Source organism: Neomonachus schauinslandi, chromosome 9 (assembly GCF_002201575.2).
Source record: "Neomonachus schauinslandi chromosome 9, ASM220157v2, whole genome shotgun sequence".
Lineage (NCBI taxonomy): Eukaryota > Metazoa > Chordata > Mammalia > Carnivora > Phocidae > Neomonachus > Neomonachus schauinslandi.
In genome coordinates, this window is record NC_058411.1 from 90,129,718 (window position 1) to 90,150,612 (window position 20,895).

The 20,895-nt window shown below is 40.8% G+C and overlaps 1 protein-coding gene across 2 annotated transcripts in view; it reads left to right on the top strand.

Annotated features, from left to right (window-relative positions):
* The window catches only part of SLC27A2 (solute carrier family 27 member 2), a 40,685-nt gene that overhangs the window by 6,856 nt on the left and 12,934 nt on the right, over positions 1 to 20,895 (top strand). Inside the window, exons 2-4 of one of the 2 annotated variants that reach the window (XM_021693873.1) lie at positions 5,044 to 5,253; positions 8,699 to 8,857; positions 11,158 to 11,282. In XM_021693873.1, the coding sequence (XP_021549548.1) occupies positions 5,044 to 5,253; positions 8,699 to 8,857; positions 11,158 to 11,282 (494 nt within the window). The remainder of the gene's footprint in view (positions 1 to 5,043; positions 5,254 to 8,698; positions 8,858 to 11,157; positions 11,283 to 20,895) is intronic. The other variant, XM_021693874.1, reaches the window with a different exon arrangement.

Consider the following 20,895-nt stretch of genomic DNA (forward strand, 5'->3'; position numbering starts at 1 on the left):
AGGAAAGGAAAGGAAAGGAAAGGAAAGGAAAGGAAAGGAAAGGAAGGAAAGGGGAGGGGAGGGGAGAGGAGGGGAGGGAAGGAAGAAAAAGAGAGAAACTTCATATGCTACGTTGATTTCTTTTTTCTTTTTTTTTTTACAAGACAGATTTTAAGGGAGGGAAAATGTAATCTCAATATTCCCTCACTCAAGTATGAACTGGTTTCTCTGAGGTTCTATTTCAATCCTCAACTTAAACGTAAACTAATGAGGAACCAACAGATCTACTCTACACCATTCAGGCCACTTTCTGTGAATACTGTTTTTCATACCCAAGCTTAAATAAAGCTCAAGGTTATGCTTTTCAAAGAAGATGAACAAGAGATTGTCAATATTACCCTCCAAAGGTAGATCCACATGCTTCATTTAACAAGAACTGAGCAGGTCAAGGAGACAGCATCTTTTAAAAAGTAAGGCACTCTTTCAATAATTGAACCTGAATGGCTAGTATAAGGATGCAGCAGGAATCCCATAAACCCAATATATTTCTGTTTATTTTGTATGTATCCTTCCAAACATAGGCTCACTGAGCCTCTGTCTTCGTTTGTAGAAACAGGATGACTGTATCTGTATCATAGGGTTCTCATGAAAATTATGTGATGTGATATATGTAAAGCTACTATACAAATTGTTCTATACAAATGGAAACATTAAGGCTTTATTATCAGTAAGGATGCAAGGTGTAGTGGATGCTGTGATGGACTACCCACATGCCCCCTTCAGGACTGAGATGCTCATTCCTCAGCTGCTGGGAGCATTGGCAGTTGAAACTCTTAGCCAAGACCCTCTCCAGGACTCACCCTTGCTTACAGAGAGCCACTGTGCCCAAGGTCAAGCGCTACCACCCCCAGCCTGCATCCAATGACTGGTTCATGGGCAGGGGTGAAGGTTCAGCCCACTTCCCTTAGTTTGGGACAATCCTGAAGGGCCATCCCAGGCCCAGAGTCCCCATAGGATCAGAGAATCAGTTGAGTGATGTCACTGTGTGGCTACATCACTGTTCAACCTTGCCCTCTATCTAGTCTGCTTCTCTTGCAACCTGACAGATGTCATTACCAAGTGCACTCCTGCATGTAAATCTCAGAACACAGAGCTCCCAGGAGCTCAACCTCTGCCACATAGAGCTTACGTGTCCTGGTTGATGGCCACTTTTAAGTAAGCAGACTTTACAGTAAGAATTAACACACACACACTAGACAAAATTTGTGAAGGAGAAAACATGTAGGTCCAGTTGTATTTATAAAGGGCTTAAGGAAAGACACTAAATATCAAATAGATGGTTAATAGAAATCCAGAATTTCCTTTCAAATTTCAGTTTTTATATCAGCATCTCTAGTTTAAAGGAAGAAAGCCTGCTACCATCAGACATATGAGGTGTGTCCTAATATGGTTGGTGAGTCCCTGGAACCTCAAGTCAATGCCCAAATGCAAATTCTACACCAGCAGCCCAGAGGACATGTAAGGAAATTGTGTTGGGCAGGGTCAATGGCCTTCCCTTCAGATGAGATGACTTCTACAAAGGTATCACAAACAAAATGCCTATGGAGAGCTAGGTAGGAACATGAATGCAGTAGAAGACACATAATGCCAAATTGCTTGAACTACGATCCAGCATGACACCTGCTTAATTACATTTTCTTTTACCTTTTTTTAAAAAAAAAATGGAATGTAAATATCATGCTGAAAAATGTATCATGGCCTTGCCTGCAATCCATTTGCCCTGACTTACACCAGGGACTTGGTCCCTACCTACATTCTAGCTTCTTCTCCCAACCTCCTTTCCCCCAGTCAACTTTAGCCTCTTTTAGTTACTTTGACACCATGCTGTTTGCCTCTGGGCCTTTGCATAAGCTGTTCCCTCTGCTAGAAACAGGTTCAGTCAATCTCAGTTGGTCTTCAACTTGCCAACTCCTATTCATCTTTCAGGTCTCCACTCAGATGATACTGCCTCTAGGTTGTATTTGTGCCCCTCCCAAAATACCATATCCCCTGTTGTGACACCTAGGACACCTTACTTTAATGGATGATATCTTCGTTTCCTCCCCCATTAGGCTCTATAGAAACAGGGACAGTATCTCTTTTGGTCACCGTTATATCCACTGCTTAGAACCATGCCTGGCCCATAGGGAGCACTGTTTAAATAGATGTTGGATAAGTGTTGGGAAAGAGGGAGGCAGAGAGGAAAGACTAATCAAGGTAACTTACACCACAGTATTTAAGTGTGTAGCTTCAGGGGAGGGAGAGAGGGAAGTGATTTCTTAATTCTTGAGCCTTCATCTCAACGTTTTCACTAATAAAGGAGAAAAAGAACAAGCAAGTTGCACTGTGTACTAATACTCTGACAGAAGTATATGCAGGCCCCTGTGGGAGCACCCCACTTTGCAGGGGGAAGGAAGGAAACAGAGAGAAATGTCGCCAAGGCTGAGTCTTGAAAGATAAGCTGGAGTTTTCCAGGTGACCAGGGTGGAGGACGGCACTCAAAGCAGATGAAACCATCTGGACAAAGGTCATGAGATGTGAGAGTATGGGTACATTCAGTTCACATAGATCAGTGTGGTTAGAGGAAAGGGGATAAGAGATGGTACTAGGAGATGACATCAGAAAAGTCCCCAGGGGTTAAAGTGTGAATGAGCTCAGGACCTCACATGCTGCATAAGGAGAGTAGACTCTACCACAAGGGATTAGCAGCCATTGAAAGATTTTAAGCAGGGCAGTAACAAGAAACCATAGTATAGCTGCTAAGTTGGAAGCAGAGAGAGGTTAGAGGCAAGGAGATTGGTCTGGAGGCTACTGGGAAGATCAAGGTAGGAAATAATGAGGACCTGAAGCAAGGCAGTGGCAAGGGATGGGGTGTTACCATTCCAGTTTTTATAACAGGAGTATTTTTTGGTGAATATTTTGAAGTGCTCACGGACTAGAGAGCAATCTGATCTGGTAAAGGTGGAAAACAACTGAAGCAAATAGAATCTTAAAGGTTGATAGCCAAAAGAAACTCAAGGAGAAAACTCTTCACGAGTCGAGGCGCCTGGGTGTCTCAGATGGTTAAGCGTCTGCCTTCGGCTCAGGTCATGATCCCAGCGTCCTGGGATTGAGCCCCTCATCAGGCTCCCTGCTGGGCGGGAAGCCTGCTTCTCCTTCTCCCACTCCCCCTGCTTGTGTTCCCTCTCTCGCTGTGACTCTCTCTGTCAAATAAATAAATAAAATCTTTAAAAAAGAAAAGAAAAGAAAAGAAAACTCTTCACGAATGGAGATATGATTATAGTGTGTTACTCTGCTCTGCAGTGAATAATATTTACATAGTCTTAATCTTGTTGATCCTGATTATTGGTGCTCACTTCTAGAGCCAACCCGTAAACAAAGCTGGGAGGATAGAATTATAGTCTCAGAAAAGATGTAAATACTATGAACCTAGACAACATAAAGTGGGGATAGTGACTTTTGGGAGTAGATAGGGGAAGAACAAGGGTGGGGATCAAAATTGATAGGTCAGGAGGTAGCAGGAAAAGCACATTATTTGGTGATAGAGAGGCGACTGTTAGAAGAAACAGATTTCAAAAACTTGAAAGTGATGGCCTCCAGGAGGCAGGTTTAGTTGTGAAGAGGGAAGGGGAACAGAACTGTTGATTTTCATTATAAACTCTTTTGTATTATTTGATTTCTTTTTCTCAGGTGCATGAGTCCTCTGGTTAAAATGTTTTAAAATTTTTTTAAATGCATCTGTCCAGATGATATTTCTGTTTTGGTGGAGACATCATACACAAAATCTGAAAAACAAAGCCTATAAGATGAATTAGGGATAGCCTCCCCAAGGTAATTCCCTGGGGTATTGGGTCACTTTCTTATTAAGAATAAGTATATTCAGTTCAGTTATCACAAGTTCATGACAAGTAAGCTTAAAGGCCATCTCATCTTGTGATTGAAGGGCACAGAAATCAAGCAGCAAACATGAAATGTGGTTTGCATATTAAATCCGTGCCTTTTAAATTTTTTGACATTGGAGATGCCTGGGTGGCTCAGTCAGTTAAGCTCCTGCCTTCGGCTCAGGTCACGATCCCAGGGTCCTGGGATCGAGTCCTGCATCAGGTTCCATGCTCAGCAGGGAGCCTGCTTCTGCAGGTCCCCCTGCTTATGCTCTCTTTCTCTCTCTCTCTCTCTCTGGCAAATAAATAAATAAAATATTTTTTTTTAAAAATTTTTTGATGTTGGTCTACAGTACAAAAATATATTCGTGACTCAGTACCCACACACCTACATAACTGACACAAAACTTTTAAAAAAATAATACTTACCTCTTACTATGTGTGATATACTCTGAAAACTTATATTTCATTCTACTTTAATTTTTTAAAATGTTGGTCACTTCAAATGATTTTAACAACCCACTACTGTATTGTGACCTACAGTTGGAAAAACATGCTAATCAGTCCTGTTTTTTCTCAGAGAAGAAAATGTGCTTACAAAATTTGGAGCTTCCTTCTCAGATGAGCTGGACTGTCCTAGGGGAACTATTTGTTCCTGTTGTGTTAAAATATATATACGTATGTGTATAGATAAAGTTGCCTTCTATCATCATTGTTAGTTAGCATGGCTACCTTGCTTTTGTTTCTTGGCTCCTGCCTTAAAATTTTCTTTTTTTATTTTTCATCACTGGGACACATATATTGGGAATAACCAAATTCATTTCTGGAGTATTTTGAGATGTATACCAGACCTGCATATAAGTAACGCACTTACATATCTTGGTTTTTATCCACGTGTCCATTTGTTTGTACAGATTTCAACCCACCTTTTGTTGCTAGGAAAACATCCAGCCTTCCCTCAAATCTTGGAATCTTGTGATATTTTCAAATCTAGAAAATTCCATGTTTAAAATTGTGTAACTGTAAGCATGTCTACGCATTTCAGCAAAATTTATACTGAAAACAAAATTAATATAAAGTCTACTGTACTAATAGAACTTTACTGGACTAATTTAATTCATTTGGATTTTCTTTCCTTATTAAGAACTACAAGATGCTATTGAAGAGGTGCTGCCAAGCCTGAAAAAAGATAATGTGTCCATCTATTATGTGAGCAGAACTTCTAACACAGATGGGGGCGACTCTTTACTAGACAAAGTAGATGAAGTGTCAACGGAAGCTATTCCAGAGTCATGGAGGTCTGAAGTCACTTTTTCCACTCCTGCCTTATACATTTATACTTCTGGAACCACAGGTAAAAATAAAGAAAGGATTCTCAAAGAAATGGACTTATCCTGAAGTAGTTAAATGTTGGGTTAGGTTTTCAAATGTTCTTTTCCTTTGGCAAAACTTATCAGATAACTAATACTTTAGAGGATTTAGCTCTTTGCCTGTGGTAACTGGTCTTATTTCACAGCACATGATCCCATTTGGGTTTCTCCAAGCTACGCATATTTCCCCCTAGTTGGTATGTAGAACAGAGAAAGAAGTTAACCAAGAAATACAAAAATAGTTATGATAATGGATGAAATTCGGCACTGAATAGGTTTTTGGAATTTTTTAAATGATTGTTGGATTTTGATTATCTTATATCCCAAGTCCATACATAATGTATAACCAATTAAAAGTGAGACACCAAAGAAGATGATAGGACAATAACGGAGTTACATTTACATTAATGTTTTGACTGCTATCTTCCCAAGCAACGCTGACTTGGAGCTGTTTGGTGCTGTGGGTATAGGATGGCTCTAGCCCAGGGCCTGAAATACTGTATTTCACCAAATCTAGGATACCTTCAACTGTAAGCTGCAGCATAATTTTATGAGCCACTAAGAAAAAACACTGCCAATTAATAGTGTTATTGGAACAGCTATATGGGACAGGCAATATTAAAGATAAAATTACTAGGCACGCTCCTATAAGCTTTATGGTCTTGTGTTCATACAATTCTCCCACCATCCATAAGATGGGTACCATTCTTATTCCCATTTTACAGATCTAGAAACTGATGCTTAGAGAGGTTAAGAACTTCTCAAGGTAACTTGTCAGGATTCACCTTGGTAGGCTGACTCCACAGCTCATACATCTGACCTCTCTGCCACAATATTGCCCAATTCTTCCACTTAACAGATATGTGGTGTCTGCCTACTCTAGGCCAGGGCAAACATTATCAAAATGTAATAATATGAGGCCTTAGGGATATATTTAAAAGTAGGGCAGGAAGCCAGCACCAGCATGCTGATCATTATTATTAGTATTGGAAAATTGAACATGTGAATCTTTTCTCTTTTGATTAAAATTTTAATTTAATTTAAGCAGGTAATGCATGCATGCATTCCCTTGTAAAACATTCAAACATTATAGATAAGGCTAAAGGTTCGTTTGAGCCTTTTATCTCAACACCAGCCTATAGACACTCCTTCCTTTACCTCGACAGATCTTCAGCACCCATCTGCTCTCCCAGTTCCTGGACCTGAGTTTAATCTCAATGTTGACTTCCTTTCATACAATTACTTTCATTGAGTATTTTCTTTAAGTAAATGAGGATGGGAGACTGGGAATGACATGTTAAAACCAGTGCCCAAAGCATAATGTCTATCCTCTTTCTATCTGTCAGAAGTTATATATTGCCATGCCAACAAAATGGTGGAATGACATAGTTAACCAAATGCTTCCCCTACATACAGACACTACCTTAATATATGGGACCTTTATCCTCATTTCATAATAGAATGGTAAAATTAAGTTGTAAACTTTGGGAAATAATTGAGAAAAAATCAGCCCTTGGTTAGTTACAGGGAGTCCTAGTCTTAATGCTACATGAGTATAGAACTTCACCATGAAGGGGCGTCTGGATGGCTCAGATGGTTAAGCGTCTGCCTTCGGCTCAGGTCAGGTCCAGGGATCGAGCCCCATGTCTCGCTCCCAGCTCAGTGGGGAGTCTGCTTTCTCCTTCTCCCTCTGCCTCTCCCCCTGCTTGAGTTCTCTGTCTCTCTCTCTCTCTCTCGAATAAATAAAATCTTAAAAAAAAAAAAAAGAACTTCACAATGTAGGTTTTGACAGTCAAATATAAAACCCACTTTAGGGGAAAAAAGAGACTGAACACTCCTTAATTTAATCCCACAGTTCAGAATTTATATTTAATTGGAAGATAATTGGGTGGATGTTTATTTTGCTTCTCTCCTTATCTCTGAATAAAATATTTGCTAAGTTACTCTTATAAAGGTTAATTAAAAGAACTTGGGGTGCCTGGGTGGCTCAGTCAGTTAAGCGTCTGACTCTTGGTTTCAGTTCAGGTCAATCTCAGGATCCTGACTGAGATCGAGCCCCACCCTGGATTCCACACTCAGCGAAGAGCCTGCTTGAGATTCTCCCTCTCCCTCTGTCCAACAGTTGAGAGCATACCTAGGCAAGGCTATGAGGAACAGGTTCACTCAGATATTGCTGGTGGGAGATTGGAATGGGACAGCCCTTATAACTGGCAATGTGGCGGTACCTAACAAAATTACAAAGACATGTATCTTTTGACCCTACGATCTCTCTTCAGCAAATTTATCCTACAAATACAGCATCATCTATAGTGTAAAATACCATGTGGACCAGGTTGAAATAGCAAAATAGTTAAAGAAATTATAACACACAAATACAGAGGACTTGATGCAACTGAGAGAGAGAGAGCAAGAGAGAGAATAAATGAATGAATAAATAAGGGAAATTTCTTTGTTAAATATGGACAGTTCTCCACTATACACTGTTAAGCAGAGAGGGAAAAGTGTAGAAAGGTCCCCCCCCCTTTTTTTTTTTAATGGAGGAAAGGGCAAGAACAAATAAGCAACTCTATATTTGTTTGTATTTATATGAAGAAACTCTAGGAGTTAAGAAATTCATAAAAGTGGTTATGAAAGAAAGTGATAGGAATGGAAAAATCTATTTAATCTCTCTGAATCTCAGCCTTCTCATCTGTGGATTAAAAAATATAATTCTGGGCGCCTGGGTGGCTCAGTCAGTTGGGCGACTGCCTTCAGCTCAGGTCATGATCCTGGAGTCCCTGGATCGAGTCCCGCATCGGGCTCCCTGCTTGGCGAGGAGCCTGCTTCTCCCTCTAACCTTCCCCGCTCTCATGTACTCTCTCTCTCTCTCATTCTCACTCTCTCAAATAAATAATCTTTAAAAAAAAAAAATATATATATATATATATAATTCTACTGATCCTGTTTATTATGAGAATTAAATGAAATTTTGAAAATACCTTGCAAGGTGGTAGGCACAGAGCAAAAATTCGATAGACATTCATGCCTTTCTCTTCAAATTACTACTGTAGTAACCATCTAATTCAGGGGTCAGCAAGCTAGGTCCATGGGCCAAATATAGCCCCCCCCCCGACCTGTTTTGGTAAATAAAGCTTTATCAGAACATAGCCACATTCATTCCTTTATATGGCTGGCTGCTATCAGCTACAATAGCAGAGTTGACTATTTGTAACAGAAACCGTATGACCGTGCAAAGCCTAAAACATTGACTCTCGGGTCTTTTACAGAAAAAATTTCCTGACTCTTGGTGTAACTGAATATGGCCCTCCCCTATGCAGTTCTCGAACCACTGGGTGATGGATCTTCCTAAGCCACATCTCTCTCCCAGACCATGTGTCTGCAAATGGCCAGTCTTGGCTCACTCATGCTTTCTCTTGTATCTTTGCAAAGGTCTCCCGAAAGCCGCGATGATCAATCACCAACGCCTGTGGTATGCAACCGGCTTTATCAATGCAGTCGGGGTTAAGCAAGACGATGTCATCTATACCACCCTACCCTTGTACCACAGTGCTGCACTGATGATTGGCGTCCACGGCTGTATCCTGACTGGTAAGCTTCTTCCTCTCAACAAGGCACTGGAGTCCAGTACATAGTCACGTGTGCTCCACGGGGAAAGTAATACAAAAGTTGGCTACTTTCCTATCGGCCAGGAACAGCATTTAATTCTGTGTTAGTAACAAGGCTTTTTGGCTCACACATCACCAGCAAGTATCTAGAATAATTTATATTTTCTCATGCCTGCTTATCTGATAATATAATGCTACAGTTGTCCAGGATGTCAGGGAGGAAACGGCTTTAAAATATTTTGGATGTTCATCCAGGTTAAGACACTTGATTCTAATTAGATCCCATAATTAATTCCCCTCTGTCATTTCCATCCTCAGAAATCCGCATGTGGATCTCCATCAGCATCTGATTTAAACTTCCCCCTTAGTTGTCCCCATCCTACTTTGTTCTTCCCTGCTCCCACAGCTCCCCAGCTCTGGTCAGAGTACCTGGCTTTCCATCCCTTCTCTTTCCTTCCAAAATTTTACCATTCAAGTTAGAGTTGCCATTTTTTCTCCTTTCAGTAGGCTTTATGCCCCTTGTATACATCAAGGCTCAGTCTAATATTCTTCTCTCCCAGAAAGCCATCTCTAACTCTCTAAGCTAAAAAAAAGCAAAAAACAAAAAACAAACAAAAACCTTAATTTTTTCTTCCACGTGACATTTCATTTTAATATACAATATATATCAAATATAATAATATATTAATATATTAACATATATACACATATGTATATACACGTATATAATAACACATATTTTATATATACATGATAACATATATACACATACATATATATATATATATATATATATATATGCATGTGTGATGGCCCAAGCCTCTGTGTCTTTCCCTCATCAACCTATTGATCAGCTATAAAATACTTACCCCAGCATCAGTACCCACCTCCACATTGGCCGGGAATGACTGACAGGGCCTGATCATATAGCGGGGCTCTTCAAGGCCAGAGGGACTCTGAGGCTCCCAAAGAGAAAACTTCATTGCTCACACATTTGCTTAAGCACCACAGATACATTCTAAAGAAGGAAAAAAATAGTGTTTAGAAAAGTGTTTCCTCTTCTAAAACATCGGACTTTTGTATAATTAGGAGTAAAGCTAAACTAATAGCATGAAAAAATACTTGTGAGTTTTTTTATTTCACTTTACTACATTTCATGCCTAGAATTAGGTTGGGTCTGATATGTATTATTTTTACCCATTATATTCATTTCCTATCACTATTGTAACAGATTTTTATTCTGTTTTGAAGGTCAGAAATCTTAAAATCAAGGTGTCAGCAGGGCTGCATCCCTTCTGGAAGCTCTAGGAAGGAGTCCATTTCCTTGCTTTTTCCAGCCTCTAGAGGCTGCCTGCCTTGTGGCTTGTGGCCACTTCTTCCATCTTCAAAACACATCATTCCAACCTTTTGTTTCCATCATCCCATGTCCTTCTGCCCTTGATCTGCTTGCCTTCCTGTTATAAGGACATTTATGATTTCATTGGGCCCACCCCGGTAATCCAGGATGATCTTCCCATCTCAAAATCCTGAACTTAATTACATCTACACAGGTCTTTTTGCCATGGTAAGGGACCATATTCACAGGTCCTATGGATTAGAACAGGGACATCTTTGGGAACCATTATGTCTACCTCACTCATCAACGAACAATTTTCCCGCTTGCTCAAGACCCTGGTTCTCCATTGCCTGGAGAGTTAAGTCTCACTCTTCCACCTGGCACTTCCAAGTTCTCCATGATGGCACCCTTAGCTGCTTCTCCAGGTTCCGCTCCCATGACTCACCCACTCTTCACCACTCCAGTCACAGGCCAACTGAGTCTTGGCTATCTTCCCACACCTTCTGAACTGCCCTGTCTTTATGTTTCACATGGTTTCCTCTGCCTGGAATTCTCTCATCTTTCTTCATAATCATTGCTCAAGACATAATTCACATCCTACCTCTTCCAAAATATGCCTTTCTCAGCCCTTACCCCAAGTAGAATTAATACACACACACGCACACATCTTCATTCACATTCCCTTAGGGATTCATTTGAACTTCCTATTTATTGCACACTGAATTTTATTAGAAAGATATCAGCATGTGTCTCTCCCCCACTAGATTGAAAGCCTCTGTAGGATAAAACCATGTCTTATTGATTTTTGTTTTGAAGATAAGCAATATTCAGACTTGTTTGTGAATATAATTCATATTTAAATTTCTACCTTTCAAAAATGACAAATATAACCAAGGAGTTTTTTAATAGCCTTTCTTCCTTAACACTTTATATACACTTCTCTGTAGGTGCTACTCTTGTTTTGCGGAACAAATTTTCAGCCAGCCAGTTTTGGGATGACTGCAGAAAATATAATGTCACTGTCATTCAGTATATTGGTGAACTTCTTCGGTATTTATGCAACTCACCCCAGGTAACACTCCCTGTGTTTCATTCTTTTTGAGATGGGTAAGATTGGAATTCACGTTACTTTGGGTGATGCTAGGCTTCAGCTGGTACTTACATGTCTATCAGTTTTCAGGTTAGACTACAATTGTGTGTCATGATAAAGTGCTTGGCACCACACCTATCATACAAGAGGGGATCTACTAGGTGTCAGTTGCTATTAATATTATTATTCCCAATCTTTTTACCTGTTTTCACATCTCACCCTCTACCTAGCAGATCTTCTCCTTCCCTCTCTGTCTAAAGCCTACTCACTGTCAAAGCCCAGTTCAAATGATACTTCATACGTTAAACCTGTTTGGGTCACGCCAACATTATCTGATTTCTTTCCCTTACATCATCTGATTTCTACCCATTGTGGCCTTGTCACATTGCAGGTATTTGTCTTCATACCTTCCATCCTCCCTAGGCTATAAAGTCTTTGATGGCAGGGACCACATCTTGTATCCTTACTTTCTCTTATACCATAGGCATACAGGAAACATTTATTTAATGTTGCTTGAATAAATACCTGGGTGGCTTTGAAACCATCTGACTAAGTCTGTCAACAAGCTTGGAGCAGATGCCCCAAGGTTACTCCAGAGGCCTTGGATCTACCTTGTTTACAGATATCCAGATGTCTTGATGAGGTTCTTTGAAAGAACTTCTCCTGCCCTCAAGTCTTATCAGAGGCCTGGCATCCTGCCTGGGGACCAAATCAAGGTTTCTCAACAGCGGCACTGCTGACATTTTGGGCACATTCATTCTTTGCTGTATGGAGTTATTCCGTGCACTGTAGGATATTTAGTATCATCTTTGGCCTTTATGCAGGACATACCAGTAGTACCCTCTCCCTCCCCCCTCCCCAGGTTACGATAATCAAAATGTCTTCAGACATTGCCAGATGTCCCCTGGCAGGCAAAATCACCCCAGTTGAGAACCACTAGACTAGATAATGCAGTAAACTCACCAGATTCTGCTTCTTTAGTCCTTTCAATCATCGTAAAACAAACTCAGAGGATCACTAAGTTGATAAATTGCTATTTATAAGCACCTGTTATCCTCAACTTACATAACATCTGCTGTGACATAGGAAGAAGTATAGGATGCTCTTGCCCCAGCTCTTCCCCTCCTCACTTCATTCAGTCTCTGCCCACATGTCAGCTCATCAGAGAGGCCCCTCCTACTAATCAACAAATGTATCACCTCGCCCCCTTACCATCCATCTCGTGGGTGAGTGCTTTTCACAGTACTGCCCCTCCTGACATAGGACACGTTTATACAACTATTGTCTATCTCCTCCAATTACATGAAAGTTCCACGCACCAGGGGCTTCGTTCACTGCCAGATCTCTAGCCCTGAGATCTGTGTGTGGCTCATTCGAGGCATCAACAAACTTCGTTGAATGAACCTCTAAATTCTGGCCCCTGAAAGAAGTATGATTAACTTCAGAGAGGTAATATGTTTCCCTGGAATGTTTAGGCTTAGCACATAATATTCTGATCTGGGCAGCAGATTCACCAGCTTCCTGAGAATCATAATTAGCTGTGAGCTGGATTAGGACCTTTCCCACAGCAATTTCTGTTGAAGTCATTATTGAATTTTTTTCACATTAGTATCCCATCTGGCCCTCAAGATTGCATGGCTCTCTATTAAAACCCAGAAATCCATATGGGTCCCTTCTGTTTGGCTTTTCTTCTCTGCCGTAAAAGTCCCCTTTGTCAGTTAGAAGTCTCCTGGGAGAGGGTGTGTTGACTTGAGGAAAATAAACATGTTTGTGTAGCTCTTTCAGGCTTATACACTCTCACACATATAAACACTTCCACCTTTCTCCTTCCTCATAATGTTGTCTCAGATGCTGAAAACCAAAATTTGATTGGGGTTTTAGATCTTCAAAATATATTATGATTTGTTGTATAATTCATGGATGATCTCAAATCTAGAAGATAGGGAGTTTCTGTTAGGTCTTGCTTCCCCCACACCCCTGAGTTCTGGTTTGTCTTCAAAATTCTTATGAGAGTTGTAATGAATGACCAAATTTACCTAAAAAAACCTTCAGTTAAAGACTTTTTAAAAATGATATGAGCTTAAAAAAGTGACATAAGCTTATATATATAGAAAATCCTTAAGGCAAAAAAAAAAAAACTGTTAGTACTAATAAATGAATTCAGCAAAGTAGCGGGATACAGAGTCAACACATGATAATCGGTTGTATTTCTATACACTAACAATGAACAACCTGAAAAGATAATTACAAAAACAATAACATCAAAAAGAATAAAATACTTAGGAATTAACTTAACCAAGGAGGTGAAAGACACGTATAATGAAAACTAGAAAACATGGATGAAAGAAATTAAAGAAGACATAAATAAATGAAGTCATACCCCATGTTCATGGATTGGAAGATTTAATGTTTTTAAAATATTGCTACTACCCAAAGAGACCTATAGATTTAATGCAATCCCTATCAAAATCCCAATGACACTTTTTTGTGAAAACAGAAAAAAACGTATCCTAAAATTCATATGGAGTCTCAAGGGACCCAAATAGCCAAAGCAATCTTGAAAAAGAAGAACAAAACTGGGGGATTTATACTTCCTAACTTTTAAACTTACTACAAAGCTATAGTAATCAAAATAATATGGTACTAACATAAAGACAGACATATAGACCAGTGGAATAGAATAGAGAGCCCAGAAATAAGCCCTCGTACATATTGTCAAATGATTTTTGACAAGGGCGCCAAGACCATTCAGTGGGGAAAGGACACAGTCTTTTCAACAAATGGTCCTGGGAAAACTGAATATCCACATGCAAAAGAATGAAGTTGGACCCTTATCTAACATGCTTATACAAAAATTATCTCAAAATGGAAAAAAGACCTAGGGGCACCTGGGTGGCTCAGTCGGTTAAGCGGCTGCCTTCGGCTCGGGTCATGATCCCAGGGTCCTGGGATCGAGCCCCGCATCAGACTCCCTGCTTGGCGGGGAGCCTGCTTGTCCCTCTCCTTCTGTCTGCCACTTTGCCTACTTACGCTCTCTCTCTATCTCTGTTAAATAAATTTTTAAAAAATCTTTAAAAAAAAAAAAAGAGAGTAAAAAAGGCAGCATACAGAATGGGAGAAAATATTTGCAAATCATATGTCTTAGAAGAGGTTCATATTCAGAATGTATAGAGAATTCCTAAACTCACTAACAAAAAAACAGCCTGATTCAAATATAAAGGACTTGAATAGACATTTCTCCAAAGAAGATATACAAATGGCCAATAAGCACATGAAAAAAAAAAAGTGCTCAGCATCACTAATCATTAGGGAAATGCAAATCAAAACTATAGTAAAATGCCGCTTCATACTCATTAGGATGGCTACTATAAAAAAAAAAAAAAAAAACAGCAAACAACAAGCATTGGTGAGGATGTGAAGAAATTAGAACCCGCATGCACTGTGGGTGGGATGTAACTTGTTCAGCCACTGTGGACACAGTATGGCAGTTCCTCAAAACATGAAAAATAAAATTACTATGTGACCCATCAATTCCATTTCTGGGTACCATGCCCAAAAGAATTGAAAACAGGTTATCAAAGAGATATTTGTATATTCATGTTCATAACAGCATTATTCATAATAGCTAAAACGTGGAAGCAACCCAAGTGTCCAAGAATGGATGAATGGATAAGCAAAATGTGGTATGTACACATTCAACCTTAAAAAGGAAGGGAATTCTGCACTATGCTATAACATGAATGAACCTTGAGGACACCGGAGGGTGAAAGACCTCTTTGTAGAGCAGAGAAATGGAGACTCTTCCTTTCATTCCTGTCACTGGGGGCTTTCTTTTGTCTTAAGGGAGCCAGGCAGAAGTGTAGCATATTAGTTGTTAAGATCAGGGATGCTGGCGGGGCGCCTGAGTGGCTCAGTCAATTAAGCATCTGCCTTTAGCTCAGGTCATGATCTCAGGATCCTGGGATCGAGCCCCATCTCTGGCTCCCTGCTCAGCAGTGAGTCTGCTTCTCCTCTACCCCTCCCTCTGTGTAAAAAATAGCTAGACATCTCCTCCCCTCTCCCACCCTTGTAGAAGACCAGAAGTTTATTCTCTGGAGAAGACCTAGAAGAGCTTTGAACTAAAGGACCTCACAAGTGGAGGAGGGCAGGGGTGAAACACTGAAAATAGAGATTGAGTAAATATCTGCTTATTAACCAGAGAGACCACCAGTGCCTTTCCCTTGCACAGCTTCTAGAACTCCAGAGCCAGTTTATGCTTGTAGGCAAGAGAATCTAGAAGTCTAATTCTCAGGTAGAACTACCCTGTCACGGGACAGTGCAGAGCCCACTTGGCAAGAGCACTTCCCCTGCTTACAAAGCTACTCAAACATCTTTTAGTTGCCTTACTTCTGAATATGAACAGACATCAGGGATCAGCAGACAGCTGAGGAAAGCCTCCAATAGGAAATATCATCAAAAGAATAGGAGAGACAGCATCAGTTCAAAAAGCAGGAGAAAACTTCCAAAAACTTATAATTAATTTCCTTAGAGCTGTTAGAGAAGATATTCTCTCCATAAAACAAGAATGGTATGCTATAAAAAAAAAAACTAACAAAATCTCCCAAAAATAAAAATATGATTTAAAGTGTTTAATTCATAGAAAGTTTGGAAGATAAACCTGAGAAATCTTAGAGAAAGTTGGAGAAAAGATAAAGTGATGGATTTGAAGGGAAACAAGATAAAAGATCAATCCAAGAGGTCCAACATCTAATTAATAGAAAATTGGGAAAATAGAACAGAAAATGGAGAGGAGGATATTATCAAAGAAGTATTACAAGGAAACTTCATAAATGGATGAAGAAGGTGTGGTATATATACACAATGGAATACTACTCAGCCATAACGAAGAATGAGATATTGCCATTTGCAATGACATGGATGGAGCTAGAGGGTATGATGCTGAGTGAAGTAAGTCGTCAGGGAAAGACAAATACCATATGATCTCACTCATATGTGGAATCTAAAAAGCAAAATGAACAAACAAGCAAAAAAACAGAATCATAAATACAGAGACCGAACTGGTGGTTGCCAGAAGGGAGAGGGATGAGGGGATGAGTGAAATGGGTGAAGGGGATTAAGAAATTCAAACTTCCAGTTATAGAAAGTCATGGGGTAAAAAGTTCCACATAAGGAATATAGTCAATAATATAGAAATAACATTGTATGCTGACATTAATCACGGTAAGCACTAAGTAATGTATAGATTGTTAAATCACTCTGTTGTACACCTGAAACTAACAACATTATACGTCAACTACACTTTAATTAAAAAAATAAACAAAACTTTAAAAATAATATTTTTAGGGGCACCTGGGTGCCTCAGTCGGTTAAGCCTCCAACTCTTGATCCTTCAGCTCAGGTCTTGATCCCAGGGTCATGAGTTCAAACCCCATATTTAGGGCTCCATGCTGGGTGTGGAACCTACTTAAAAAAAATAAAATAATAATAATAATAACAACAAAAACAATAATTTTTTTAAAGATTTTTTATTTATTTATGTAACAGAGAGACAGCGAGAGCGGGAACACAAGCAGGGGGAGTGAGAGAGGGAGAAACAGGCCTCCCGCTGAGCAGGGAGCCTGATGCGGGGCTCGATCCCAGGACCCTGGGACCATGACCTGAACCGAAGGCAGACGCTCAAAGACTGAGCCACCCAGGCGCCCCAACAATAATATTTTTTAAAAGTGAAATGAAAACAATAATGGTCAGCCTGTCTGAAAAAAAAAAACAATGCTGAAGAGAAATAGCTTTTTAAAATTAAAAAAAAATTAAAAAGGAAAGAAAATTTCCCCAGAGCTGAAGGACAAATTGAAAGAGCCAAGTGAGTACCCAATAGAATGGGTGGAATTTAAATTTTTAAATACACCAGGATGAAACATAAGACTACCAAACAAAGAGAGAGAGAGAGGAAAGAGTCTGTAAGAATAATATTTGACTTGGCAACAGCAACACTGCAAGCTGGAGGATAAAACATCAGTGCCTTCAAAATTCTTAGTAAAAAGTATTGCCTCTCTAGAACTCTATGTAGAACTCTATATACGATCAAATTATCACTCAAGTGTACAGTAAGAATATTTTCAGACATTCAAAGTCTCAAAATAACTTACCTCCTATACACCCTCCTTTGTGAAGTTACTAGAGAAAGTGTTGCATGCAAACAGGAGAGTGAGCAGAGAGAGCTGAGGACCCAGGATCCAGGAGAGAGAGGTAAAGGGAATCCCCAGGCCTGGAGAGCAACCAGTACAGACTGGAGCAGGGGGCTAAAAGGAAGCACAAAGGGACCAAGGAAATTAGAGCATCTGGTGGGTTTCAGTGAAGAACATTGTATTTCGAGGCTGTTGGACGGTGAAGAAACACCTGTGAGTAGAAACTAAGAAAACAAAGCAAATGGGCAGGTGGCAATGAATTCCAGGGGGAAAAAAACTGCCTCAAGAATTTGATCAGAGTATATTCCTTGGCTCCTCAGTAGTGTATGATGAGCAAAATAATGTGAGCACCGAATATTGACTTAACCAAAAATTGGGATATTGGAAAAACTGAAGAGAATGATAGAGAGCTTCAACTTCCTCCAGCACAATAGAAAATCAACAAATAACATCTACAATTGATGAATCAAAAGAGAGCAGTCTAAGCATGTAATTTAGAAACCGGAGAGAAGAGGAAGGAGCTACAAGAGTGGACAGTGTCTGCCTCCAGGTGGTAGAGCGGAGGCAGAGGATGGAAGCAGGCAAGTGGGGTGACGGCCATTTAAAAGCCTTTCAGTGCTTTGACTGTTAGAACGTTAGACTGCACATGTGCCACACTTTTTTTTTAACTAAGGGGGAAAGAATTCTCTTTGCATTCACATAGATTTGGATTTGAATCTTGGAGAACTATGTTGCTACCTGTGTGATCTCCGGCAAATTATTTTAATCTTTTTGAGACTCTGATTCCTCAATTGTAATTGAGGCCAATATATATTTTTTTTAAGTAGGCTTCACAGCCAGCATGGAGCCTAATGCGGGGCTTGAACACATGACCCTGAGATCAAGACCTGAGCTGAGATCAAGAGTCCCACCACGCTTAACCGACGAAGCCATCCAGGCACCCCTGAGGCAAATATTTTCATTACCTATCACATTTTGGTAGGATTCTATAGAAACTTGAGTAAGATAATAAAGGTCAAATGCCTGGCACGTAGTAGGAAAGCCCTCGATAAAAGTTTTCTGTTTACTTATTTACCTGGTGCTTTCCATTCCTCTCTGGACACCCTGACCTCTCACCTTTCAGTCATCAAATCCTAGTGCGGATTTAAGTCCCCCGGGTGTGTTTGCATGTGACCTCACCTCTCTCACATGGAATCAAAGGTTTGATCTTTGTTAAAGAAAAACAAGCGGGTGACTCTTGACCTAAAATACAGCTCCCTTGAGGAGTGAATTTGGTGATGAGGAAACACACTTTCTCCTACGGGCAAGGAAAACTCAAGTCACACCAGGTACTGTCAGCCAGTGGTGAGCAAAACTTGGGTGAGAACCAGACATCGCAGAAGGTTCCAGGATCTCCCAGTTTGTGTGCACAGACACTTACAGCTTACAGCCTTAATCCCTTCTGCTGGTGTAATAAGATTCCTCAGTTCATGATGAAAACCGAGCTCATGGTATTGTGACTCTCAGCCCAGCTAACTGCCACCCCCAGGTGAGAGCTGCACCTGGGAGGCTGGCCTGTGGCCCAGGCACCCGAGGCACCTGCCGCCTCCTGTGCCCTAGGCCCTGCCCTTGGGCTGATGTCCGGGCCATTAACTGTCGAACAGGGAACTTGAGGGCTCCCTGGTGGAGGTTACTCCTTCTTTTATTGAAGCTATTGCTCGGTATGCAAAGCCAGGTGCAGGCACTGCAGATGATAGAGAGAGATCTATTTGGCCTCAAAGGAGTTTACAATCTCATGGGGGAGATAGATGTTCACCACGCATTAGAAAAGGAAATGATCTAAGAGGGTGATTACGGGCTGCATACGGATTTAGTAAAGTCTTGGGTTTACACACTGGAATGCTACTTTGGAGCTTCTCACACAGGCCTGGGAGCAGGTAAGCCCCAGGTCAGGAGGTTATTTTTAAGCGAAAGTCTGTATTCTTCAAATATTTATGACGTTTTATTCCTGGAGGGGCAGTGAGGGACAGCAGTGTGGGAGGCGAGGATGGTCTCTGAAAAGCTGACAATCCTTAACTGAGAATAGTGCCTTATGGAAGGGTGACCCTACAATTCACTGTCTAAACAGGGACACTTGAGAGTGAAAGGAGTGTAATTAATAAGCACATCAGGACCACGGGCATAAACCAGGACTGGCCCTGACCAACCAGACACATGGCCTCCCTACTTCTAGGTACTTTGTAATTCTAAAAAGGAATACAGATAGTCCCCAACTTATGATGGTTCCACCTATGATTTTTTGACTTTACCATGGTGTGAAAGTGATACGCACTCAGTAGAAGCCATACACTGAGTTTTGAATTTTGATCTTTATCCGTCTAGCAATAGATACTCTGATCCTCTCTCATGATGCTGGGCAGGCGCAGTGACCCACGGCTCCCAGTCAGCCGCACGATCATGAGGGTGAACAGCCGAGACCCAGACAACCATTCTATTTCTCACTTTCAGTACAGTATTCCATCAATTACATGACATATTCAATACTGTATTATAAAATAGGCTTTGTGCTGGATGATTTTGCCCAGCTGTAGGCTTATGTACGTGTTCTAAACACACTTAAGGTATGCTAGGTTAAGCTCTAATGTTCGGTAGATTAGGTGAATTAAAAGCGTTTTTGACTTATGACATTTTTAATTTATGGTGGGTGTATTGGGATGTAATGCCATCAGAAATCGAGGAAGATCTATAGATTCAGTGACCTGTGGACCTAGGTTGCTGATTAAGAGAATAGGTTCCGGGCGCCTGGGTGGCTCAGTTGGTTAAGCGACTGCCTTCGGCTCAGGTCATGATCCTGGAGTCCCGGGATCGAGTCCCGCATCGGGCTCTCTGCTCGGCAGGGAGTCTGCTTCTCCCTCTGACCCTCCTCCCTCTCATGCTCTCTGTCTCTCATTCTCTCTCTCTCAAATAAATAAATAAAATCTTAAAAAAAAAAAAAGAATAGGTTCCCACTCAGAATGTCGAGGTTCATGCAGATTTAAAAGGCTGCTCAGGTAACCCTGCTGAGCACCCTGGTTAAGAACTACTGGCAGGAGACCCCTGGGCCCTACACATTTCCTCCTCAGAAAGGCCACACCAGGGACCCAGTTTTTACGAGTGACCAGTATCTGTCCTCCTCATTGGTTAGGACTCCTGAAGAAGCTTCACCCCCTGAGTTTTGACCAAGGAGCTACTCAAAAATGAAATGCATCTTCACTACTCCCCTGACCCGCTGCCTCCTCTCGCACGGAACTCAATTCAAGCTTTGTTTTGGCTGGGTTTTCACCTGTCCTATCAAAGGCCCTCCCCTTACCAGAGAACCACCAGTCTCTCTATGCCAACAGCTCTTCTCCAAGAGGAACTCTAGCTCCAAAATAACGTCACAATGATTTCAC